The following is a 27,873-nucleotide window of genomic DNA, read 5'->3' on the forward strand; positions in this document are numbered from 1 at the left end:
TTTCTATCAATATTATCCGGAGAAATCCTTCATAATTTTCAACAACTTTTTGTTCACTTCCCAGCGATTTATCGCTCTGCTACACTATTTTCTTAGTATTCTTTTGGATTGTTCTTCGTATTATGTACAAATATTACAATTAGAGAAATATGAAAAAGGGGGAAATGTTATATTTTGCTCTGAGTTTACGTTACATTTAAAAAAGACACAAATCATTATGAAAAAAATTGGACGGTAATTATTAGATTGGACGGATTTATATTGCACAGTGTTGATCTTAACACTTTGCTTCGTGGTTTTCTACTCACTCAACCATTCAATTAATGGTCAATTTATTCTTCTCCTGTTTTCTTAACTAACACGATAGAGATAGGCTTTTACAGTGTGATAAAAAATTATAAATTATTTACAAATTATGGAGAAAATTACCATTGTCTGAGGGTTGGAAATTGGGAAAGTGAGGGCGCGACTATGGCAACGTGTGAAAAGAGGGACTTTGGAGTGAGCAAGGTGCGAATGCTTTATAAGATGTTCTGGGACAGGATGGGCAAGGATGCAAGGATGCAAGGAGGATTGAGATTGTATGGTAATTTCTTGTACACTTGCACTTAGAATTTCCCTATCAAAAAAGATATAAAACTTGTCCACATCATCTGGAATACCTTAAATACCACTCTTAATTAAATACACCAGTAATTACTGTATTTGTTTTCCATGTCTCAAATCGAGGTGAGTCCTACACACATTCCTACAGGCTACCTAACACGAAATTGGGTTAAAATCGCTCTTTGTTGTCCATCTTCGACTTCTTCTTGGCCTGATCGATTGACGCCGTGGCGAGGAAGTTGGACGAATCTAAATGCAGCGTGCTCTGCCGGTGCGAACTCCTCACCAGGCACGTCACGGCCAGGACGAGCAGGAAGGCGCCCAGGGCGTACAGGGCGATCATGAGGCCCAGTCGCGCCTTGGGCGGCAGCGTGTTGGCCAGCGCCATGAGGTCCGTCACCTCGTCCGGCAGGCTGTCGATGCCCTCCTCGAACCACAGGATGGGGAAGATGATGTCGGGGAAGTTGGCCACCTGCTTGATGTCCACCACTTGACTCACAGCCAAATTGATTTGAATACGAGCCCGGGCCCGAAGCGCTGTTCCCATTTCCTGCAACGGTCAGAGTGGGATTCGCATGAGTGACCAAACCAGTGCACATGAGCGATTGCCCGGGAAGGGCTTGAGGTTTCATGAAAATTCTCGCTAATTGCAAATCATCTATCTAAAGCAAGGGGGAGATAGTATGCCGTCAATCTGTACACCACTTCCAAACACATTTTCCACATTGATTCCCAAATTGTAATGAATCTCTTAAGTTTCTGTTCGATATTTCTGCAAGAATCGGGTTAAAATCGCTGTTTTTAGACATCTTTTCCAACCATAACCTCAAAAATATAACCAAAAGATCTCCAAATACTCTGCTTGAAAGCTTTCTAGATAAGAAAATCATCTCTTATGATCCTAAAATTACTGTTTCACAGTCAAAATTGTCCAAAAAGTTGTTTAAATGGGTATTTTTCAAGTCCAATTGACTATTTTGAGGTTATGTTCAATCTTAACACAATTTGCAGTGTTTCTTGGCAACAAAGGATCATAAAGCACTGTTTATTGCTTGTGAATACTTAATTCCACCAAGAACTAGCAGAATTTATGCACTAGAATGCGAATTATTCACTAAATTTATCCTTAATTCATTACATAACCTAGAAAAAGATTATTTCGTTTGTTTCTGAGTGAAAATCGAAGGAAACCCACAGAATCTGGATGACTGGTCAGTAAAGGAAGCACGCAAGAAAGTAATATTGTAGGTTCAAGTACTTCTGCTGAGCCGTACACCACTTCTGGCTGTATTATCTCCCCCTTGATTGAAACTTGAAACATTGCAGCATTAAAGCAGAACTACTGTATTTACCGGTTGGACGTCGATGTAGAGCTGATGCTTCTCTTTCTCAGGTGGCGAGATTCCCTCAACAGCCTCTCTGTATGTCTGATCAGCCATGTAAAAGTGCGGGAAACTCAGGAGAATCGGCGAATCTGCAGACAAAACATTGTTCACATCTCTTAGCCCATGATATAATACTCTTTTACAGTTTCTCTCTCTCCTCCGCATTGCATAATTGAAGCAAAATATGATTAATTGCTGGAATATTGTTTTTAAGCGTCTCACATCACTTCCAATGAGAGATTCCGCATTGGATTTTGTCCCACTGACTTTAATTGCATGTTGTTTTGCGATGGAAGTGCGTCGATGCAGTAGAATTCTCAGAATCTTCTGCTATTCTCTGAGTCATTGAAGGCAATTAAATATTGGTCGAGAATTTTGCCACAAAATAGCATGTTTGACAAACATCCGTGAAGCAAATGTATTGGCAAACAGTACAACTTCTGGTTCTGAACATGTCTGTCAGAAGCATTTGGCCAAGAATGTCTCAGCCCAGCAAATATATGTGTTTGATTGAGTACTTAATCAATTGCATAACAACATTTATGGAATTTTACATCATCCAAAATGAAATCTCAATTGAGGCAAATTGATCCAACTGTGTGGCTTCGATTATAAAACCAAACAATTTGATCCGGGTTAATTATCAGGGTTATTATAAAATATTATAAGGCGAAAGTGTGAGTTCGTGTCATCATAGCGATTGCGGCGGGGGGTTTTTCTCCTCACCGAATTGGCAAGCTGAAACGTTGAAGAATCCGTGAGGGGCACACGGGGGTCCCGAGGGGCAGAAGCACTTGTTGTCGGGGTTGTTCTCCACCGAGGCGAAGACGTCCTCAGTGGGCGTGAAGCGATATCCTGGCACGTTGTTCTTCGTGTTGACCTCCTTCTCGAACGTGAGCGGCATGAGGCGGCACAGGTCCTTCTCGTACACGAACAGCGTGGTGTTCTTCGTGATGTGCGGCGGGAAAATTGAGCCGTCGGAGCCATTGAGTCTGTTGCATCGCTCCTCTGACCAGTGCGGCAGATGCGAGTATCCGTTGTACTTGTCGATGATGCCGTAGCGCCTGATGTCGTCCACTCCGGACCAAATGGTCACTCTGTCGCGTGAGGTGCTGTTCTTGCCGTACATCAGGCCGAACTCCTCGTAGGGCAGCTTCTGCTCCTTCGGCACCACGTCCTTGGCCAGCTTCAGGAGTGGATCCTCGTAGCCCCAGAGCAGTTGGCCCACGGACACCTCCACGAAGGGCTTAATCTTCAGGATGTCCATTATACTGGCCATCGCCAATCGCAGGAATCTACAATGGAATCGGAACGTAAGACTCTTCGCCCGTTAATGGAATTCACAACAGAGTTGAGTTCAGACTCTGCGGAGTATTTTATAGACCAAATATTTTATTTATGAGTGTGAATATTTACCCAAAATGCTTTCAAACCATCAATTTTTGTTAATGTTTGAGCTGTTTTTAAATATTTCCGGTCATTTTCGCAACAATTAACACCGCAATGTTATTAAACTGTCGTATTTTCATAACATTTTCAGTATGCAAACAATTTCCGATGTTGTAAAAGGAAAGGATCTGGACATTTCGCAACTCTGGATGGTGAATTGAGATATAGACTTGGCTGAAGACTCACCTTGCAGCATGTTTGCTCTGTGAAGTTGCACTCAACATGGGGATGTTGGGCACTATTACAACATCGTCCTCTGAGCCACCTGAGAGCTCTTCACTGAAGATATACACCCTCTTGGCATTAAAGCTCAGCGTTCCATTGTCATTCTCCACAATATCCACCTTTTCCCACTTTTGTCTGCGAAATAAGAAGAAGGAAAATTGGATTAAGAGTAAATTGCCAACGCGCGCTCAACCTTTAGTCGCAACATGGAATCTGATCGAGGAAGCAGCATAATTCCAGTCTTTTTGCGTGCTCAAAACCCAACTCACAATTACTCTTGACTTGTTATAATGCCATCAATGGGGCATTTCAATTGTGTGTCAAATAAAAACACATGGATGGAAAACAACTTTTTTGGCAGCTCTTGTGCACCATGAACTTGAGCTTTTCGGGTGGTAATTGCGCGCTTTTGCCTTGGTTGTTTTTTCTCTGTGAGATTGGCAAAAAATAACCGCGGCACTCAACAAAGTCATATTAGAATTTTATATGCTTCGTTCCTGATCCCTCTCAAAGCAAAGCACACGTTCCCGGTCTCTTTCACCTTGAAAGTTGAATTTTTTAACTGCCAAACTTGATGGATTGCCATCGGAATCTGACTGATCGAGGATCGAGATATAATTACAGGGCCACGCAGAGTAACGATGATAATAATAATTTAACAGCTGGCGAGAAAAGAGATCATTTGACTGCAATTCTCCGGTTTAATGACAAGTCACTGATAATACCTCCAGTTTCATGTGATCATTGAACAGGTAAATTCACTTCTCTTTGCTTTCTTCTCGCTGCTGTGTTGTTTTCTTTTTTTTCTGCATTATACAACGCAGATATGCATCCACATATACTAGTATTTTTATGGATTACTTTCAGTTTTTTTTTCTCTCTACAAATAATACAGCGCGAATTGTGTGGCGAAAAAAAAAGTACACAATTATTAAATAAAGACGAAAAATATTTCACGAGAGTTCCGACTATATGCATTGTGTATTTTTGTGGCACACGCAGACCAAGAATGAGCGATGTGAAAAATATTTCCCATCGTAATTATAACATGAAAGAAGTGACATTTTGTAACGCTTGCAGAAAAATTGTGTTGCAATGCGTTCGAAGCACACTCCCGCCTTGGGAATCGCGCGCGATATTTTTCTTCTCCATTTTTCCCATGCGCACAATATGAAAAACACTGCACAAACCGAAAAATATGCAAATATTTTGTCAGGGAGTTTGTCATAAATCGCCAAGATTGCGTAAAATCATGAAACATGTTCGATATTAAGAAGAAACATGTCGATGAGAGAATCTTCGACTGGGCTGAGACAATTTAAGATGCTCTTATTGTTGAAAATTATACATTTCTCCGGTATCTGCGCAATCAATGTGGTTTTTTCTTCTCTTTCTTAACACGCTTTTTCCATCGAGTTGCTTCTCTGAGTGCGTCTTCCACGTTCATTGAAGAAAAACCAAAATGAGTCACTTTCTCGTGTGTAAAATGGCAAAATAACAAAGATTGATACGATATTGCTGTCAAAACTTTTGAAATAAAAACATCTGCACAGCATTTCACGATAAATTTCTGCACTGCGAGTGTTAATAATGTAATTTACGCAAAAATTGCTATTTATAGTTTGTGTTCTTCGTGATGGTATTTAGCGCTGCTGAGGCCGAAAAAAAGAGCAGAACAAAAAACCGGCCAACACCTTCGAATTGCGCGGCTTTTTGGGCGAAATGAAGATGCTGCAAGAGTGCAGACAAGTGAATAAATTAAATTTGCCGACTGTGTGTGGCCAGAAAACTCAATAGAGGGACTCTTGCGGAGCCAGATTGTTGGCACAAGAGCACACGAGAGTAATCCTCGGCTTTATCTGTTGACAAACTCGGTGGCAGTCTGGTTTGGAGTGACTTAATTGACCTCAGCAAATTTAATTGGGGACTTCTTGTGCAACTGGAAATTTGACAGACTCTTGACTCCGACAATGGGTTGTCTGTGAAACCTCATCGCCCGTGGAAAAGGTCGCGTATCGATGGATATAAAGAAATTAAGTCGATATACAAAAGACGCCATGAAGTACGTATGGAAAAAAGGAATTTAAATATCGCAATTGTGAGGCAACTTTCTCTCTTCGTGTGTGATTCTGCAATGCCTTTTTTTTCACAACATCAACACATTTTTAGCATATATTTCACTCCATGTTTTGTGTGCTGTTTTTTTCTCCTCCTTCTTTTGCCCATCGCGAGCCCAAAAATCAACATCCTCACCGGACAAATTGTGCGATCACGTGAAGAGGAGGAGCCCAAGTGGAGGAAATCATCAAGGTGACGTCGCACAGGTGTGAGAAGAAATTTAATTGACACTAGAAAGTCAACCAGAGTTGAGTTAATTTGTGTCATGTTCGGCGCAATGAGCAAAAATTCAATATTACCATTGTTGGTTGGCGGTAAATCTTATGTGAATCCATGTGTTAAATTGAAGAACGCCAGACGAAAGTGCCTCCCAATGTCTGCTTAAGACAATTAATGTGCCCACAAGAGGACTTTTTCGCGATCGCGTCTGCATGAAAAACATTGCATAACGAATTTCTGGCCTGTCTTTTCGCCGACACTCTCGTGAGGCAATAATCGTAATTCAGTGGGTGAATTGAAAAGAGGAATTCCCGCCGGGAATGTCCAAAAGCACCGCAGTGAAATTGTAAAAAGAAAGCGGACGTGCAATCTTGATAAAGCACAGAAATTGATATCTTGGAGACTTATTATTGTTTCTACTCTGCGAACATTTTTTTTTGGCAAAATATGAGTCATATCAATCGATAAATCAATATTGTTTGTGTAACTCTGCGTGCCCTTCAAATTCCCATATTCTAAGCAAACTCAGGAAAAATTCCATCTACTCAAGAACGCGCCATGACGCGATTTTACCATATTTTTTTCGCGGCAAAAATCTGCAAGACAACTTCTCTATTTGCTTCAGATATTCAAATCTCTTCCCAATATCTCGCCAATACTGTTTGACGCTCAATGAGTGTTGAATTTCAACACAATATTGACGTCAATTTACATATTTCTGAGTTTAGATGTTTTAATATTCATGATTACTCATTTCAAAATCCGCAGTTGCTGGTTTATTTGTAAAAATTATGATGTTCCGCTTGGCATTATCGCATGAATTAAAATTCAATCGGCGCAGTCGGAAAAGTCAAGGGGAAGATAATATGCCTTAAATCTGTACACCACTTCCTAACACTTCCAGCACTTGAAATTCTCAGACTATATCCACGCTTATTCATAAATTATAGTCAATTTCTTTTAGATTGCTGTCAGATATTTTGGCCAGAAACCAGTGAAAGAGGATTTTTCTACATGTTTTCCGATCATACCCCAAAAATAGTTCTAAGAAATCTTTAAAGTCACCGTTTAAAACCCTTCTAGATTACGAAATCATCTATTATGATTTAGCAAAGAACTCAAAATTGATAATTCAGACTCGAAACCATCCGGAAAGTTTCTTAAATAAACATTTTCCAAATTCACATTATTCTTTTTGAGGTTATGTTCGATCTTATTGCAATTTGCAGTGTTTATTGGCATCAACGATGCAGAATAGGAATATTTATTGCAGAAATCTGCCTATGAACATAAGAATTGATGTGCTAGAATGCGAATTATCTACTAAATCTATTCTTGATTCATTACATAACCTAGAAAAGTATTAATATTTCTATTTCTCCGTAAAAATCTGGAAGATTGTAAATTTTTGAACACTTCCACTTCTGCTGAACTGTACACCACTTCTGACCAAATTATCTCCCCTTGGGAAACGTGAGGCTTTACTTACAAGTAGACGTAGGGTCCCAGCTCGTCGAGGATGGGCTTGGAGCCGTTGTTGAGGAACTCATCGGCGTTGGTGACGTTGTACACGTAGAGGCGGATGAAGGGCTCAACGGGTGGCTTTGACCACCACCCGAAGGACTGTCCGCCCGGTCGAAGAGCCACTTGGTGGTCAATAACTAATCTAACTAGAGCTGAGAATCCAAATGTGACTAGAACACCTAAAACTAGAAGGCACAGCGCGAAGGCTATGACAAACCCTGCAACGACAGAGAAGAGAATGACGAGATTAATGGGTGTTAAAATGTTGAGAAGTAATTGTGGAATGTCTTCCTAATTGGCAACGGTTTCCTGCATCTAATTAGCATCTTGTACTGCCGTTATTGTTTAAATTCATCGTCATATTTGGACACAAATTTCTCGCGGTGTAATTAAATTAGATGCCATTGGCAAGGTGTTGTGAGCTTCTTCGCCTCCGCGAAGGTGAGATATGGTCATTGGACACTTGTCCGTGCATTTAGAGTGAGAAATGCTCGGACAATTGCTAGCTATTTCAGCTCGTTGTGGCGTCAATCGAGGGCATATGGTCAATTTCCCGGACGTGCTGTGCTGAGAAGAGAGTGTGAGAAATCTCAATGAATAATCCCCGAGTGTGTTTGCGAGGAGTTTAGAGTTCAGGAACAAATCGTGAATCAGTAATCAAGAATTTTATTCAACGCAATAAAACGTGCCAAGTCGCTTGGACTAGCATTGATTGCATGATTAGTGGTTTAACACGAGAGATGCTTTTACGATTCAATTCATCCGCATCTCGATCCAGAGATGAGATTCCACATTAGACACCCTCGTAAAGTTGCGAACATCAAAACTGTTGAGGACAACTCATTGACATAGAGAGAGAGAGAGAGAGAGAGAGAGAGAGAGAGAGAGAGAGAGAGAGAGAGAGAGAGAGAGAGAGAGAGAGAGAGAGAGAGAGAGAGAGAGAGAGAGAGAGAGACTTGAGAGCATTTTCCCATGGACCGCGGGAAAATTCATGGGCGAAGCGGACTTTTTTCTGATGAAATCTATTAGGCGAAACTAATTGAAATATATTTTGAGCAACAAATTCTGTCCTTTTGCCGCGCAATACTTCTTATTTCTCTCTCTTTTTGTGTGTCAGGAAATGTGAAATTTCATGTGTGAATCGAGTCAAGTCGATGCACTCTGTGAAATCCACTCTCGGATTTGCATTTCTTCGCCGAGAATTTCATGCACAACTTAATTCAGACACCTCAGATTCAGACACTGCAACACAACCAGGTAAATTGACGCCGAGAAATGGCTCGCAACAATGCCCTGTCAATCAGCCTGACCAATTAAATTAGCCACTCTTGCTCACTCCCTTAACACACTTCGATGTCTGGGCTTTCATGCAAATTGAAAACTGCATTATTGAGAAACCGTGTTGACTTTAGGAAATTGCCTCATTATGCATCTCTTAAAGCCCCCCAGAGAAAGTGGTACAGATTAGCACTCTTTTGCCCAGAGATTTTCACTTGTAAAAATATTTAGTTATACATTCTAAAAAAGTAAACATTTCATTGGCACATCGAAAAAACATTTCAAGTCCACATTTCAACATCCCAGTGAATGTTCTAACAAAAATGTAACCTTCAACTTTGTTATTCCGAATTTATATTCTATATATTTTTGTTGATATACAACAAAGTATATTCTTTTTTCCTGTTGCAAATTTTCCCTCAACAATTTTATTTAAACATTTTGTGCTGCGCAACAGTAAAAATAATAAAATAAATGTGTATGTGTTGAAATACAGGGAAACCTTCCTCTGAAACATTTCCTTTTATAGTTGAAAATTCCCTTTCTGCACATTATCACAAATGAAAGCACTTTGAGTGGAATGTTTTGCTGTAAATTTCCAAGTCAACCCGGCATTATAAGCAGCCAATTGAGTACTTTTGAGCTTGTTGATCTTGTTTGCCATCTTGAAATGAAACCTGTGCGATGGTGTAGATGCTGTTGATCTTCGGATGGCTGCTATTTTCTCAATAAATCAGCCAATTTATGTGAAAATGCCTGAGTATTGTTTGTACACCATTTGGCGGGAATGCGAGAGATACAATAAAACGAAAATCACATGTCGTATGTCAATAATACACGAAGATATTTTCTATGGAGAGGTTCACGCAAAATTCTCACACGATTGGCGTCTATTATCACAATGCTAAGTAAGAGATATTGAGCGTTTCCAGGTAAAATAGGCATCTTCCAGAAGCTCATTTGCTATTTATACTGCGCCTTTTAATTTAATTATCCGTCAAAAAAGACAAGAGAAAAAAGCGCCGTGAATATCCATAGTCGAGGCTTTCGCAATAATTTGCACTTTATTGAGAAGGTGGTCGTTTGCTTCCAAAGTGTCGCAATTTGTGGGAATTTCTGCCGCTCGCGAGTCATGCAACTTCCCACAAGAATTCATATACACAACGCGCGCGACTGTTGACAAGGGAGGATTTTCCGTCCCAACGCGTCTTTGTCCATCAGAGAGAAGAGAAAAAAGATTCGATTGTATTCACTGACCCCTCGACAATTTTATTTTATCACTTTTGTTAAAAATTTTCTCTTCGAGGTTCACTCGTGAGAAGGTCAGTCTTGCAACACGCGCTAAAACTCTCTCAGGGAAACCATAGTGCAATTCCCTCAACAATATGATGATTGACAGTCAGTGGGATTGTTAAGAAAAGTCCACTTTGAGAGTGACAAATTCCGATTTTCCCCACCCAAAGCGTCCTCGTGGCGAGACAAACGCAAAAAATGTCAATTAACCGGCTAAAAATGTCGCAGAATTGCGTGCCCAAGAGAGCTTCGTCGGTTTGCTGATCATGAGGACAAAGAGTGACGGATCGGTGGCCAATCTCCGGCGGCGATAATTTGGATGCTTCAGCCAGAAGGTGAGAGGAGTGAGAAAACATCCAAAAGTTCCCGCCAAGGCTCTAAAAAGGCACAGCATTTGAGAACAAGGTTGTCCAAATCTCGTTATCGCGCCCAATCTCTCGACGATATACTTGTAGTTATTAAAAATGAACCTAAAGGCATCGACACTTTATTAATCGAAATGATTTTTGCTGAACTAACGCACACACACACTGGGTCAATGCTGCCACTCAAAACACTTTGCATGGCGTTGCGAAAGAAGTACAAATCGCTCAGACAACTCACGTTTCCACCTTGGCGCGTTGCACAAAACTTTCAGGGCACTTCATTATGTATTTCAGAGATGAGCGATTTTCGGTATTGATATTCGGATCAACACCAGCGCGCGATTGCACAAAAAATGCCTCTTCACATCATGGCAAATGCAATTTTCTCTTGACACCCAAACGGCAATTTCTGCGATGGATTTACCTGCGGTGATTTATCGTTGACATCTATTAGAAGAATTCACATTGCAAACCCAAGATTTTACCGTCAAAACCCATTGAAATATGCCGAGAATTTATGATGAGTTTTTGCCCTTGCCAATGGCGACAGACTAATAGAGAGTTTCTATAGATAAATTAATATACAGTTGCATAAGCATAAATATACACCCTCAACATCCGCTAGATGGTTGGTCTATTACTATTGTCTTCACAGTATAATTTTGTCACGAAACAAACTGAAAGTTGTTTCCATTTGACAAGTATTTCTTGAGTCATTTCTCAAGAAATCTGGCCAATAAGCATAATTGCGTGATAAAACTTACACCACTTCCGAAGAAAAGCGCTGGACAACTTTGCACAGAGTTTATTCCTTCTGCCGTGCATTTTGCCAAAAGAGTCGCAACTTCAGTAGAGAAAATCGTGTCTCCTTCTGACCTCAATGATTGTCTCGAAGATCACAACAGTTTCTTCACTTCTCAATTCAACACCAAAATCTTCCACTGTTGAGTCCACTCTTGTCCCTCGATTTTGCACCTATCTCATTCTCGGTTTTGTTTTTGAATTTCCGGTATTGTCACTGATGCACAGAATTAATGAATTGATTGTGGAAACACGAAGAAATCATCTCTTGATCGAGTTGAAGGTGATTTCTTGGCATTTCGCACCCGAACCGGAGCTCCCTGAAGACGCCAAAACAGAGAGAATCGATCACCAAGGGGGAAACGATGGCGTGTTTTGGGGTCCATGGGCATGTTGTGTATTGGGTCAAGTTTACAGCATCAAAGTCACTTGAGCAATATGTCCACTTAATGTGGTTCAATCATCAGCCAGTTTGATTTTGTAATCGTCATCGTGTGACATTATCACGCAGCAATTTATATGTGCATTTATTTGAAATGCTTATTCGCGCCTTCTGAGAAAAATCACCGATGATTTCATGTTGGTTTTGAACTAATAAGCCCAATTCATACATTAATTAAAATATATCACACCGCAGTTTCAGGTTTTCCGTCTTTTTTCTCGTCACTTTTTCTCTGTCCGAATTCCTCTCGAATGTCTCACCGCCCACAATGAAATCACATCAGATTTGTCAGCGTGGAGAGGAAATATTGCATTACTAGAAAATCTCAAGGTGGAGATAATATGCCTTAAAATCTGTGCAACACTTCCGAACACTTCCAAAGTTGCCTGACACTTCTAAAACATGAAATTTGTAGTCTTTTTCCACATTGATTTCCAAATTATAATTAATCTCTCAAGTTTTCGCTGTTTTTGAACATCTTTTCCAAACATAACCTCACAAATACAACTAAGAAATCTTCAAAGACTCCATTTAAAAGCTTTCTACAGCACAAAATCATCTCTTATGATCTTAAAATGAGTGATTCACAATCAAAATTATCCAGAAAGTTGTATAAATGGGACCTTTTCAAGTCCAAATGACTATTTTTGAGGTTATATTCAATCTTAGCACAATTTGCAGTGTTTCTTGGCAACAAAGGATCAAAAATCACTGTTTATTGCTTGTGAATGCTTAATTCTGTCAAAAAGAAGCAGAATTTATGCACTAGAATGCGAATTATTCACTAAGTTTGTTCTGAATTCGTTACATAACCTAGAAAAAGATTATTTCGTTTGTTTCTGCGTGAAAATCGAAGGAAATTCAGAGAATCTGGATGATTCGTCAGTAAAAGAAGCACGCAGAAATAAAATATTGTTAGTTTTCCAACAATTCCACTTCTTTCGTACTTCTAATTAGTCGTACACCACTTCTGGCTGTATTATCTTTCCCTTGGAAATTCTAAATAATAAATAATTCATAGTGAAGTTCTGCGAAACATGAAAAAAATACTAATGCAACAAAGTGCGAAAAAAAACTCTCTTTTCGCGATCTTTTTCTCCCTCTAAGCACGAATTGATTTTTATATGATGTTTCCGAGAGAAAATTTTGCAGCATACCAATGTGGAAAGTCTGCTTTGGTCGAATTTATTTGCACACTTGAGGTATTTTTTTCTTCATCTGTGGAACAACCGCCAAAGAGCAAAGTCTTTGTTATTCCGTGCAATTACCAAGCAAGTTGTTGCTCACATAGTGAAATAATTCGTTTGAAATGGAAGAAGGGGAAAATGCAGACATTTATAGTTATGTGGTATCAATAATTTTGGATTATGTTCCAGCCATTTATCTGTCTAACATTTGGAAATGTGAGGCGCGATGAAGAAATGGAATGCCGAATGAGGTGCGAAATATGAAATTCACATTAGGAAAGTGAAAGATTTTTTTTTTAATTCTCTCGGGGCAAATTGGGACTCTTTTTTTCTTCAAAATATCACGTGCAGTTGACAATAGAATAAAAATGTGGTTTTGAAAGGTCTCTCAAAGCAATTCCTGAAATTCTGCAATAGCTGTGATTTTAATTTTTGCCTTCCAGTGAATAGAAAATATATATTGGAAGGAAATCAAGAGTACAAGGTGAAATGATTGTGGAAAAATATACACTGTGTTTGCTTGTTGTTTTGAGTGTTATGTCACTTTCCGACCGTCTTTTGCTGAACTATATTATTTCGCACTGGCCATGCGAAAACATTTTTCTGATTTTTAATCATAGATTTACACACCATAAAGTACGCCATGTGCGTTTTTCCACAAAAATGTTACGTCAAAATTCATACAGAAATTTAGTTTCACTTGAACTTGTCGCTTAACATCCAAACGACTTTATCCAACTACAACTTCTTATTAAAAGTCATTAATTGCTACAATGGGAAAAAGTTTTGAGGCTTTTATCATAGCAGAAAAATGAAATTGGGAATGTTGGAAACGCTCATAAATTTCTCATATGATCGGAATGTTAAGTGTATTGCAATACACCTGTAAATGTCTTCCTGGGTTGATATATCACCGGAAAAGCGAGAGTGGCGGTCTTTGGAGAAATACACGGAGAAGGAGGAGCGTCTTTTTTCTCTCCAACACGCACAAATTGATTCATACTTCTTCAAAAGGTGTATTTTATGCGAATTTTATACGTGGGAATTGCACAATTATGCAACATGAGAGTGGAGGAAAAGTGTTGCAGACAATATAGAGCAATAAATGAGATAATATTCCCGTGCATAATGCCGAAAAAAAAATACAGACAGAGGATTGGAGGTTTTGCCAGCAAGTGTTGCAGGAAGAGAAAATCTAGTCAATTGGCGGGAAATCGGATTTTCTGCGGGGTCATCATCGCAAAACCATGAGGTCATGGAAGGTGGATGATTGAGAAAGTTTCGAAGAAACGGAAGTGAAAACAGATGAAATACTCAATTGAGCAAATACAATAGATTTCGTGCTCTGTTTAGGCATTAATGAACTTCAAGCGTCTCTTGCCTAACTTTTTGGCACTTCCATAAAAAATTGGACGCTAAATCATCTTTCGATATCCATCAATAATCATTTTGTGTGATTGCACAAATTCTGTTGCAAGTTCTCATCCACGTTGTGCTTTCGCTTTAATCATTTTACACATCACAGAGCAGAAGGTCACCTGCTGATTACGCACATGTCATCAAATTTGTGTGCGTCTCACTCCGATGCTCGCACTTTGACACCTTTTCCGGGCATTATTGTAGTGCAGCAATTATTAAAATTACTCCAATTGATTTTTATAGTCCACATGACGTAAAGACAAAATGACTGAACACTCTGGTTATTCAATATTTCACTGTCTTTGGGGTTTTTTTCTTCTCTCTAATACAACAACCCAGCAAGATTGACTGAGTAAGACCTCAATTCCGATATGGGAGTCAATGAAACTTTTTTTGTACAATGTGAAAGACTAGTGGCTGAATTGAAGACCAAAAGAAGTCTATTAAATTACATAATGAAACTGACATATTGTAATATTTCGTGGAATATTTGTGGTTTCACTGCACGAGTGAGATGAACTCTATGGCATGAATATTGAAAGCAACGTAATTTATGTATCAAACTATCATGGATAATGCCTAACGCGGTGCTTATTTGCCTAAGAAATACATCGTGATGGGAGATTTTTTTCTTGTTTGCCAAAATTGCTACAAATACAGCCACATGGAAGAACGTTGCGAGAAAATCGGTGAGATTGTAAATTATGTGATGATGTTCACCATGTTCAAGTGAATGTCTTCAACTAAAAATACATTTCGTCCTTCAGTAAGCATGCATTTTGCATAGGAATTTGCATATATCGGAGACCTCTCACTGACCATCGAGTAATTTACCATTGCAGTGGTATTTATTGCATGGATCTGTCAGTAATTCTGAGGTTCTTCTGCAGAAGCAGTTAATCAAAATCGAGGAGATGCGCTTTTCTCGATCATGCTCATGTGCATTTCAAGAGCCCCAGCAATCCATACTTTTCTACAATATCAAATCTAGGTTAATGGATCATTATTCTCGCTTCAGCGCGAAAAATCTCATGGAAGGTGGGTTTTATCTTGGAAGCATATTTCTGACCAATATCTCTCTCTCCCTATGAGATTAACACCTTCGCAGCTCTGCTGCTCTGATCAATGTTTCTGGGCTCTCGTGGAAGGATCTCTCAATGAGATGGTGTTTCTTCACCAATTGACACACCGCAGAATACAACAACGATGCGAGTGTATCGAGAAAAAAAAAGAGAAGGAATGATTGAGAAAATTTCTAATTCGACTCGGGAAGTGAAATCTCGCTGTGAGATGTAATTGAATCATTGGCACAGCGTCTGAACCTTTCCCATGTCGCCCAAATGGACCACAGCGAGACCCTGGCGTCACAGTGGCAACCTTAATTGATCTACAGAGGCCTTATCGGGTTTCCCAAAGACGGCAGGAAAACTGCGCTAAATGTCACTGAAGCGCGCTACTCGACGGACACTCATTTCCGCGTGTTTTCATGCCTTTGATGCATTTGCTCGAGTGCCTGAGACTGAGTGCACTTTTGACCCACTAAACCACCTCACGATGGGCTGACGCCCAAAAGTTCGCTGAAGTTGTGCAAAAGGCGAAAATTATTCAACGGCGAAAGAGCTCCAGTTTTTGTCGCTGTTGGATTAATTTTCCGCAGTCTTCACTTTCGATTTTACATCCCAGAAGATGGAGAGACAAGTTTGCATTTAAATGCGATCCGAAGAGATGTCGATTCTCTCTGCTGGCTGTCTCACAATTCCGCGCGCCACGATTGGAAACGGAACCGGAATATTTTCACTTTGATTTTTTTGTCCTCTTCCAATGGAGTATGGAAAAAAGAGAGGTGATAATTTCCAGTTTTGATATAAGATGTTGCGTATTCACACTAAATATTGCGATGCATAAATCACTTGATTTGATGGAATTCTTTTTCTTTTCTGTCACCCAAAAGAGTGACAAATCAAAAAATTCACAAAATTTGGCTTTGGCGCGCGAGTTGAAGAAATTTTTGCCACCTGTGCAAGAAAAACACACTGCAGAAATTTTCACCTTGTACCACCAGAGAAAAGTATAATTGGAAAGGTAATCTCGAGTGCCCAACAAATCACAACACTTTGGACTTATTCGATCGCGACGGTGAAACGGTTGGAACGTTCTCTTCGCGTTGCTACCACTTCAAGACTGCGAGAGGCATTTTACTTCTTGTTTGCATCACCACACGAAACGCGCGCGCCACTCGCATACCACACTTTGCCGAGCGATGGTAGTGGAAATCGCTGTGCATACACACTTAGAGCCGATAATTTTCATTTTACACTCCATACCTGAGCACGTTTGGCTGCCACACCGACAACCTGGGCGAGTTGCTCGCGGTGTTGACGAAACCGCGCGCCAAGACTTTCATCTCCTCTCTGCAGCAATATCTTGCAGAGCTGGAGGACAAGAATCTAGCGAGATTGTCTACCTTCGAAAAAGCCAATTAATGTGGTTGTAATTGAAAAATTCCCACTGTCTTCGACAGGTATTGATATGTGCCTTCCTTTGCACAATTCCAGCCATGAGTTTTGAGCTTTTGGGAAATCTTAATAACCCATTCCGCACTTACATCACGAGCTCCCGATGAGTACACACATTTTCTCGAATGGTTAATGAATTTTTTAGCAAATTAGTCGTTCTACCGTCCAGAAAGTAAACCAACCTAGCAAGTCTTGTTTGCTATAATTGTTTTGTGTGTCAACATCTTAATTACAACCCGCTTAAGCATAATTTTATATTTTTCCACGAGGCTCAGCAACGAGAATTTCTGTGATTCACTTGAGCTTCGAAGAAAAGAGACTCACTGAAAAAATATATAATAATAATCTCTGGATAGATTGAGAGAAAAAGACTTGATTCATTACAGGGCTTTCTGTACTTATTAAGTATGTACATAACTTTGAATGGAATGTTAGAAATCGCAGAAGAATCGACAGAAATAATTGCTAATATATTATTCTCGTTATAATACGAACTTGAGACTAATCTAGATTAGATATCACAATTATATCAAGAGGATTTTTCATTGAATTTAAGACAAATGTTGCTCCGGTTTTTCGTGATAATTTATTCGCATTTTTTCCACAGTAATTCGAGGAATTCTCAAATATTCGCAAACTATTTCAAATATTGCCTTAACCACCCAAATTTTCTGGCCTCAATTGCATAAATATATTTCGCTTCTAACAAGTTTTTTTGGGCAGTGAAATTGAATTTATTAAAAGATCTGTGTCAAATCTCTTAAGAATTTTCTATATAGTCTTAATTTCTCAGATTCATAAGTTGTGAAGTAATAAAAGTTGGTGTCTTTCGCAATTTTTCCACACTTCTCGTGAAATCTATAAACCCTGAACGCGCGATGCACGTGCCTCAATAGATGAGTCGAATTGAAGCAATTTGATGCCTCTTTCACAAAGTGCTCGACAAGGTGAAAGAAATCAATTAATTGATCATATATTTTGCATCACATTTCCAGTGAGTAAACATTTTGCTTCGCCATCAATTATTTACACAATTTTGCCCCAATTGTCAGGCGTGTGACCTGGTAAAAGCATCTGGAGAGTATTCTCACCCATTGAGTCATCTTTTTTGGAGCACTCTTGACAGAAGCACATACTTTTGCCCATATTCAGAGCTGTAATATAAACTTCCTGAACTCCCTGGGATCACATCCCTGAAAACGCAACACTGCTCGTGATTTCTTTCACCTCAGCGCGACATTGCTGTCAAGTATGATTGCAGTGAAACTCACAGAGAACTCAATGCAAGAAGGTATCGGGGAAAAAATTTATGATTCATTAGAGAAAATGAATAAAAATGAGCGGCTGCTCTGAAGGTTAGACGATGTCGTGCAGTGTTGAGGAAAAATTTTCCTCGTACGCGCAAAAATTCCCGGCCGCGAGTCTGTATGGGCAGTTTGGATGGTGGCAGGAGGACGCTCATAGTGACAGGTATTTTCCAAGATTGCAACAGAAAGGTAGTCGTTATGAGAAAATTAAAAGTGTTGCAGCATTCACTTGAATGTGCACATGCTTTTCTGTGATATAATCGACAATTGAGAAATAACAACTCTCTGATCGTACAACATCTTCATAGAGAGAGGAAAGCTCTCCTTGCTCTCTTCACCAATTCGCACACTTGAGGCGCTTTTCCTTTTCCACAGCATTTGTGACCCCCAGGAAATGCATGTGGGAAAGTTTCACTCTGAAAATCAAAAACCCATCGTCAGCAAGGTTTTCACACAAAAACTCCACTGGCGTGTGTTGTCCAGTGCTCAACAATTAATGTGTCAGGCACTTCTGGCCAGGCATTTCCCAGACAAGGAAGCATCAACACTCAATTGAGATTTCTGTATTTTGCCAAGCTTAGCACTTCTCCGGCAGCCTAACAATAGCTTCGCATGATCTTTTTTCCTGCTCACCTCTTCGTACACCTCAATTACAGTCTCTCAGGCAATTTTACGCTTTTTTAACTTTATGATTTGCCTCTTCCACATATCACAATTTGACTATTATACCTCCAACATGAGCGATTCATGTGCCCATATGGCTTGTGGTGTGAAAAATTTCTTCCTCACACCGCGACATGATTTCCCCAATCCTATCGCGAGTGGAGTAAAATCTCACGATGAGATCTCCTGTCTTGCATGCTGAAAGTGAGACGATTTGGGGCTTCGCCGCGACAGGCGCAATTGTGGAGCAAATGCAGCTTGCTTAATTGCATGGAAGGTACAAAAGACTAGTGAATATCATTCAGATTGCATGAACAAGTATATTTTACAGCCATTTAAACCTCTGTGCAAATGACCAAAACGCTGTCCGAATGCCTCTAAAAAACACATACACACGTTACAAATGCCCAAACCTAAACCTCTCATGCGCAAATTTTCAGTTACTTCATATAATAATTCCTCAAAATACACTTTGCATATACTATTTGGCCTGAAAAATTCTTCTCAATACCGCGTGGAAAATGAAAATGCAGTTGATCATAATTCAGCAAAATTGCAGCTACGGAATCTCAGCACTGCACAACTTAATTGACTGTCCAAATGCGAATTTCTCAACATCCCCAATGAAACCAGTGCTAAGCGATCAGCATTTTTGCTGGTTCGCCTTCTTGGTTGCACTCAAACTGCAGCGCCGATGGATATGATGGATAAAAAACTGGAAAAGCGCGAATGCTGAGGACTGAAAAGACACACTCATACCTAGGAGGCCCGGTTAGTTTTCCATTAATGAGGTCAGTTAAGTTGTGACGCGTATTTTTTGACGGAGCTCAAAGACAGAGCGAGAGAGAAAAGCCCCACTTCGAGAGAAGTGGTTATGAAACGCTTAAGGTATAGAGTATAAAAGTCTCATGTCTCTATACAGAAATTCATGGTTTATTGTGGGGAATTATTTTTGATATATACAAACACCCAGACTCAATATTATATAACACAACCGACAAAAATTGTGCTCATGATCAATTGAGTGAGAGAAGAAAAAATATCCACATCGCCAGATCCTGCTTTGAAAGCTTTTTTTGTGCCTCACATCATCTGTGTTGGATCGCTAAAAGCTCTCGAATACCTCTTCAGCTCATTAAGAGATGATGTGGACTTTGGGATGACGATAGAAGAATTCCAGACGCGGCGGTGGCGGGGAAAAACGCCTGGGCTGAGATATTGTAGAACAAGAGCTGACAGACCGGTTCCAAATGGCACACAGAGACTCTCCATGTGAATAATTACAAAATGCAATCGCGAGACTCGCAGTCTTTCGGTCGCGAGGTTGTGACTCTCGCGCTGTATTTTCTGTCCCCGCGAACAATGGGGGCCTTAATAGAGTCACCGGCGAGGCTGCGGCGGGAAAAAAGAGCAAGAATTGCGCAAAAGAAATTCAAGTGCTCAAGAACGGATGAGCCTGGCCATTGTCGAGTCATAAATCATGACATGAGAGTCGCGCCTGGCCGAGGAGTTGCCATAGAGAAACGTGCCATGCACTTAAGGAGCTCCGCCACATTCCAGCCTAGCCAATGATCCGGCTGCCAATGTGATTGACCTGCGAGATCTCCACTCCTCACACAATCGGCTCAAGCAGCGATGAGACAGTGGTGTAAATGTGATTAGATCTTCTTGGTGATGAAAAGAGCGATGCACTGAGACAAATTTGTCCTCAATAACAAACTTTTACCATCACTTTATGCATCGCTTATCGGACACAAAAGGTCTCAAGATAGCACAATACCGTATTGAATTGATTTTTCTGCCACTTGGAATATCCATGAGATATTTTAATAAAACACACAATCTAAACTTCAGTGGAAGGAATCACAGAAATGTGAATTTCAATCGGAATATCCGACAAATTAGGCAATCAACGGAAATCCTATTACATTTACAAGAACAAATCCGCTTAATAAGCATATCAAGCAATTTTTTCAATGATTTAGGAATGAATATGAGGGAAGTATTTTGCTCTCAGTGCGCATTCTATCGGGTTCGTTGTTTGCCATTGAAGTCTTTCCTTCTAACACTCGTGGAAAATGCAAAATAATAGATTTTTCGCCAATTCCCCACCAGCATTGATTATTGCGGAAATTTCCATCTCCTCACACAATCTTTTCTCCAATTCATGTGCGCAATTGCAGTGAAATTCAATGTGAGATTGTCTCCCTGTATATGAAATTATATATGCATCATTTGCCGGCATAATTCTTGTGATTTTGCATAATGTGAGGGAAATTTTCCGCATAATTCCAACGACTCACGTTCACTTTGACACATCGCAACAATTGCTGTGGCTCTTGATGGATTTGCTGAGAGGATTTCGTGCCAAGATGAAGAGATTATAGACGGAGAGTAAATTCAGTACAAAATTACTCTTTTTCCCACTTCTTCGGCCCCAAAAATTACAATGAAAGGTGTTTTCTTGGCTCAGAATGGACCGCCTCAGGAGTGTCACCCAGAAATTTCACTCTCAAGATCAGCAATTTGGCGTCTCCAATTGTTTCGTCTAATAGCACAAAATTGCACCATTGTTCCCACGAGCTTTCACTTTCTTCTGCAATTCACTGGTGAGCTTTCATTTCCACACTTGGACGCAAGCTTTTGACTACATTCAGGCTCCAAAGCGATGACTTTTCAACCTGACCAGCAGTGTTTTTTTTTTTCTTTGCATTCGCTGTATTTATGGAGAGAAAATAGTTTGCAGAGCTTTTTGCCACCACGCGAAGTCAGACTTTAAGCAATCCATCAGTGTTAATAGTCTCTTGATCAATCAATTTATTGCTCAAGGTTTCTTTTAGACAATTTTTCATCTCGGAACACACTTCATTATTAATTGATTTTTAATGGAACTCGCCATGCTAAAGCTCTGGCTGACTGCATCGAAAATAGAAATTGCCAAAGTGCAGTGAATTTTTACGAGTGGGAAAAGCCTCATTAGGCACGCAAGGTCGTAGAAAATGCTGCATTTGGCAAAATCTCCGCCTGACAAATTCTATTGACATTTCTGATGTGGAGTCTTGAGACGATGAGAAACCGTTGTCCACATCCAGTCACAAAGGCGCGAAAAACAGCATTGTTTGGCTGCTTAAGACAATCAGATGATTGGCCAATTGTTTGCTGTATTTCCATATAGAATTCCTCAATTTCCTGATGACTAAACATTATGGATTTCAGTGGCGAAAACATGCGCTTGTCCAAGAGGCGATGAATGCAAATTGCTTGAGTAAAAATATTTGATGTTTTGTGTTTTTTATTTCGAGAATACAAAACAGAAGAGAATTGCACCGTGAGGCGATTGAACTGCAATTTCGGGAATGTGTCGAATCTAAACAAATGGCATTGTTAAGGTAAATTTCTCAAAAGACAAGGCAAAATTATGTCTTGCGTTTTTTTTTCATTGCTGAAATGCAAATAGATCGAATCATGTCTCTCTGGAGGCCGTCAAATCACACCAAAATCACAATTGCCATGGTGATTCGGAGGAATTATCACTGGCCAAAATTTGTGATACTCTCTGAAACATTCCCATTGTTTATGGCCAGAAATTTGTGGGCGTCAAAGGTCACATGTTGAGCCACAGCTTCACACGAGTCACAGTGATTTGAGATTTTGCTCTCAAAAGGCATACAAAAACCCCCTCCTTTTGGCAACAAGAAATTCTGACGATTGAGAAAAGCAAACACAGTGTTCTTTTTGTTGTCACAAAACGCACGCAAAGTGTTAGGAAAGAAGAAGAAAAAAAACCTGAAGAGAAGTGTAATTAGTTTTCAGTTGAATATCTCTACAAATTCAAATACTCATGAGAGACCTTCGGTGACAGAGTCTGAAATTTTTTCCTCACACTAATAACACGTGTCGCTATAATGGCCCAATATTAATTTTCTTATGTGTGGCGTTCTTTCATCACACCTCAGAGAGAGATCGCAGTTAAATGCATTCGCGCAGGTTCAATTGTGATCCAGTTTCGTGCAATTATTCATTTTCATAAATATATGACCAAGAATGGAAAATAATGCGTATTGTGTGAGGCTTTAATGGTTTTCGCCGATTTGACTGAAGAGAAGCACAATTCTTCGAGTTGCTGAAATTGAGTCACGTGCAACTGGTTGTGGCTTTGACTTATTTCGATGGTTTCACAATAGATCATCGCGAGGTGTATTATCGGCTCAGAGAACAACACCGCATGAAGCTTAGGCGAAGCGGTGAGAAAAACAAGTCAATTGCCCACTCAAGTGGATCATTTGCTGCGATGGAACCATGATTGACGCGCGCAAGAGCAAAGTGTATGATTAAGGAGTGCAAGAAGACTAGGTCAAGAGTCTGGATCTTGCACAAAGTGCCGCTACGAGTGAAAGAAAAAGTGAATAAACAACTCACTATGTTGGTCAATCGCTCGGCCCAGCATAAATTGTCTGAATCAAACCGGCCTCAAGTTAATCCAGAATTCACTAAAACACTCTCATTAGAGATAATCTCACATTGCGATATCTCAATATGATGGAAAACAATTTAACACTCTTTACCACATGCTTATCAAAGTGTTTTAGTCTCTTTTTCTCGCCAAAACAGTCTTTTTCTAAGTGATTCTTGAAAAACTTAATTGTTCTAGACATTAAGAATTGTCAGTTAAAGTGAATAAAACTCTTGAAAGTCACCTTAAAATAGCTATTGTAACTCTAAACTTATGTTTTCTTGCCTCATCCATAGAGAATGCATCATCAATTCTTGCTCATTTCTCTCCCTGAAATGTAAAGTGCAACAAAACACTGCTCAATTACAAGACAACTAATGGTCAGAGTGTCGTATTGTCCAAATGGATTGCACATGAGTCGCTGCAGTCGCTAATTATTTCGCAATTGCCCCTTAGATGCTCTTTGAGCGACACCGCTGAAGTGCCTCTGAAGTGCTAAAACGATCTTAAGGCTCGTCTTAAGGGTATACAGCGATGCGACGAGGTGAAGGTCCAGCTAATGCATTTCCATGAGCCGTCGCTATTTCATGGGAAGAGCATGTGGCACAAGACGACCCATTCATTTACCGAAAGCCAGCACTTGACGGTTAATTTGGGTTCTCAATTCGGGTAATTCATGCCGATGGACGTGATGAGCACTCAAAGAGCTGTGTAATTCACTATAAAAATCATTTCATGTATTCGGGTCGTCCGGACGGGACAGAGCGAGAGAGAGAGAAGGAGAGAGACTTTGGGGAGATTGATTATCCAAAAATGGATTGAGTGTGTTTGGCTACCTTCGGCAAAAACGCGTCTCTGATTAGCAATTTTGGGGGCTTTTTGCCCCGCGCGCGCATGCCTTTCTTGCATCACTCCAGAGAGAGACATACAGCGAGAGATCCACACAGATCTTTGGGGGCATGCAGAAAAGGCAGCAATTGTTGTCGAAATGATTTCGAGAAAGGTGGGATGACGCCAGCAAATTGCTCGAGTGTTGCAAAAGAAATAAGAAAAATTGATCACTGCGCCATGAATTGGTTAGAAAGGTTCGAAGGCAAAAAAGAGTGACACAAAACGACCACTCTGAGTATTTTGAAACTCTAATTGTTTGTTTTGACCGCGATTGAGCACCTTTTGATTTATTCCTCGATGGTACTTTGCGAAATTTCACTCTCCAGAAACCCACCAACTGTGCCGCAGTGTTTTGCCCACCAAGAAGGGTCAGAATTCCACACACACAGTCTTGGCGAAAAGTCGCAGCTTGTGTGCAAATAAATTCCATTGAGATCAATTGCAACAACTAACGCTTTGAGCCCCACAACAGATGAGGAATCAATAAAATCTAGCGGCAAAGAATGTTGTGAAACATCATTCGTCTCAGGTGCAAATTGACGCCTCGCAAGAAGCTCAGTCAAATATTTAGAAGACTCTCAAGCGTCACACTTGCTGTAATGGCCGCAGTTGGACAACATTTGATTCTCGCAATTAGATGAGCCATCAAATTATTGTGATTGTGAGATCATAAAGAGCCGCACCTAATCATTTGCTTTAATTTAATACAAACACGGAGGGAGCAGTAGCGCAGAGACAACAATTTGCTCTGTCTCACAAACATAATGATCGCTATTGAGAAGTCAAGGATGATCTCTCGGAAAATAAATCGGTTACGCCTTGCCAATAACCTTTAGCAACATGGTTTCAGTTCATTTGAGACACGATCTGAGGTCAATTTCTGCTCAGAATACTAAATTTTCGGGGAGAAATTCGCTACAAAATTATTCAACTTCCGTCTCAACTCTGTTTTTCGCTCATTTTTCTTCCTCTTTGCCTGCGATCGTGTTGGAGTTCTAATGATGATAAGGGAAATCTTCGAATAGTGATTGTCTGTTTAAGAGCTTCGTGAGGAATTTCCAGTATCCCAGTTTTTTTCTTTATGTAATACAGTTAAGACACAGTTCAATGGCAAGTGTGAATTCTAGTAATTATATTAAACATCGTGTTTTCCTCATTTTTTAATATACAAGAAAAATTGCGCAAAAAAACCATACAAACAGAAACATTTGAGAGAGCGTCAAAGGAAATTTTTTTGTGTGTGGAATTTATTGTTTGATTTTTTGGTGAGAGTAAACAAAAGGTCAAATAGAGTAATGTTTAGTGGAATTTCCTAGTCCAAATACACTTGTTCAAGGTACTTGATTTGGCCCCATGAAGAGCACAATCACATTTGGAGAGACAATAAAAGAGGAATCTATTAAACTAATATTGATTGCAAAACAAGCGTTAGTTGCTGGTTAACATGATTGATTGGTCAACTTGAGAAAATATAATTATATTGGGAAATAGCACGACACTTCCTCTACTGCGGGAGGAAATATGGATTCGTCGTTTGTCTCTAAGCAATTACCATGGGTGGTTGGCCAAGGAGTCTTTGGGAGTCACAGAGAATAGCCAATAGCGTCAATAGTCTGCTCATTAGCAACTCAAATGCCGCCGAAAGCAGTTGCCCAGCTTCATTAGTGGTCTTCAATGAGGCTCCATCCATTGGTCAAAGTGGATACTCTCGAGGAAAATTGCCCGAAGGCGGAAGATGGAATCGAAAGTTTGTGAAACCACGCGGAAAAATAACTATACTTGTACTTTCAGTTGATCGTCTGTCATATATTAGTTTTTTTCTACGCCAAATGACACGTCTGCTCCAGTGATTCTTGCAATTTTTAAGCCCTCATGTTCTCCTTCAGCACGACAATTATTGAGCGTCTTAAGATCATCAATACTTCACGCCAAGGACGAGTAGAGTTGAATAAAACAGCGCATGAATCTTCTTGGACACGGAGGAGCAGCGCAAGAAGTGGCAAAACCTTCCCGCAATGCACGACCTTGTCTCTGGTCAACTGCAAGTTCATCTGTCGCAATCCTCGCGGTTTTCACCTGATGGAAAATCGCGGAATTTGCATTTCGACGCCGAAAAGCTATTTATGTGCAAATTGCACAGCATTAGACAAATTTGGCGGTTGCGTAATCAACAATGCCCTGAATATTAATGTCGAAAGTTCATAATTCACTTTCAATTTCGGCCATTTTAGCGCATCATCATCACAATTAGGATGTGTTTTCCCTCCCCCATCAATTATTGCAACTATGTGCACGAGCTGTGGCACTAATTGATCTCTTAGTTTGAAAATGAAGACAACAAAATTGTGGGAAATGTTTAATATTCTAACGGAATTGTGTGGAAAATCATGGAAGAAAATCATTCTGTTGCGAGATAGAACTCGACAACATTGGACATATCAAGGAAATCTTGTTACAACTCACAGTCAATATCATTTTCTCTCACTCCATCTCACAATATTGTTGAATATTTGAGCCGAATGTGCACACCGTTCACCTTTCGTTTCGTGACTCTTGAGCATTTATGCTCTCGCCGAAGAAATTTTTATTGTATTTTTTTTCCATCTGCCGCGTGTATGAAATAAAATTGTTTTATGCCGAGAGAAGATCGGTAAAAAATAATTTATTTTTAATAAGTAAAAGTGGTGATGGCTCAGCCTCTCGGCAATTTCCGTGACACTATTAATCTACGGGTGTCCATTGTGCGTGGAGAAACCTGATAATCTCCCCTTAGAGAGCTTAACTTAAGCCTAAGTGAGACTCACATATTCGCATTTTTCTGCTGCCACCGACAATGTGACTCATGATGATTGCTTAGTTTTGCTGGTAAATCACTGAATTCCCGATGACTTTCTTCTCCAGATTCTACAGTCACAAATAATGTTCCTCGCGAAAAAGCTCCGCACTTTTCCACACCCAAAAAAATTCACCGTATATTTCTCTCCACGACAAAATTCACAAAAAATCACACTGCACAAGATGGCAATTTGAGGACAAATTCTCAGCAGCAATCGCACAAGAATGGTGGTGGAAAGGTAATTGAAAAAGAGTGACCGCGCTATTTCAATAGCAGCACGATACTGAAAGGTGCTCGAAACTGAGCCGCGCTCGCATCGTCTGTATTGTTGACTTTGCACTACACTTGTGTGGAGAAATACAGCGAAAAATCAGTTTCTGGGAGAGAAAACTTCGGCAAGGTAGTCCCACGGAGTTCGATGGGATTGGACCCAATCCGCACACAGATTTGCAATACAAAGCTAACCTTTTTTTACACTTAAAGCAGCAGCAAAGTTACTCGATTGATTCTGAGTCTTTTTTGCTTCTTAATCTCACAGTGATTGTTACTTAGACACTGATTGAGGCGATAAGATTCCAAAGTTAGAAAAAAATGCATCACAGCGATTGTCTCTGTTCCTGGAATTTTTTTGTGTGATGCATTTGAGCAAGAGGATATAATACACCTTAAATCTGTACACCACTTTCGAACACTCTCAGCACTTGAATTTCAGACTGTTTCCATCCAATATTTCTACAGGAATCCACTTAAAACCGCTTTTTAGGTATATTTTTCGATCATAACCTAAAAATATCACTAAAAGATCTTTAAAGACCCCGTTTGGAAGCTTTCTAGATCACAAAATCATTAGGTCAAAATTTTTAAGAAAGGTTTCTTGGACATTGTCCAAGTTTACA

At 39.9% G+C, this 27,873-nt stretch overlaps 1 protein-coding gene across 2 annotated transcripts; it reads right to left on the minus strand.

Moving 5' to 3' along the window:
* Positions 1 to 195: 195 nt before the first annotated feature.
* LOC132261341 (scavenger receptor class B member 1) lies at positions 196 to 27,422 on the minus strand. Of its 2 annotated transcripts, none has more exons than XM_059760165.1 (6): positions 26,946 to 27,422; positions 7,492 to 7,744; positions 3,627 to 3,800; positions 2,718 to 3,286; positions 1,959 to 2,080; positions 196 to 1,156 (listed from the first exon to the last, which is right to left on the minus strand). In XM_059760165.1, the coding sequence occupies exons 1-6, from the start codon at positions 26,983 to 26,985 to the stop codon at positions 776 to 778; spliced, it is 1,539 nt and encodes a 512-aa protein (XP_059616148.1). In that variant the 5' UTR covers positions 26,986 to 27,422; the 3' UTR covers positions 196 to 775. The 2 variants fall into 2 exon arrangements, with proteins under 2 accessions (XP_059616148.1, XP_059616147.1); XM_059760164.1 differs by lacking the exon at positions 26,946 to 27,422 and adding an exon at positions 11,227 to 11,318.
* Positions 27,423 to 27,873: the final 451 nt, after the last annotated feature.

The sequence above is a fragment of the Phlebotomus argentipes genome, unplaced genomic scaffold (genome assembly GCF_947086385.1).
Source record: "Phlebotomus argentipes unplaced genomic scaffold, Phlebotomus argentipes genome assembly scaffold_18, whole genome shotgun sequence".
Taxonomy (NCBI): Eukaryota; Metazoa; Arthropoda; class Insecta; order Diptera; family Psychodidae; genus Phlebotomus; species Phlebotomus argentipes.

What these genes read in the sequence shown, in the direction of transcription:
- LOC132261341 (XM_059760164.1), bottom strand. Translation starts at nt 11,287, where the DNA reads ATGCACGGCAGAAGGAATAAACTCTGTGCAAAGTTGTCCAGCGCTTTT. An exon ending in CGCTTTTCTTCGGAAGTGGT is followed by an intron (nt 7,745 to 11,226) that starts GTAAGTTTTATC and finishes CTGTCGTTGCAG; the next exon opens with GGTTTGTCATAGCCTTCGCG. An exon ending in TCTACATCGACGTCCAACCG is followed by an intron (nt 1,157 to 1,958) that starts GTAAATACAGTA and finishes TGACCGTTGCAG; the next exon opens with GAAATGGGAACAGCGCTTCG.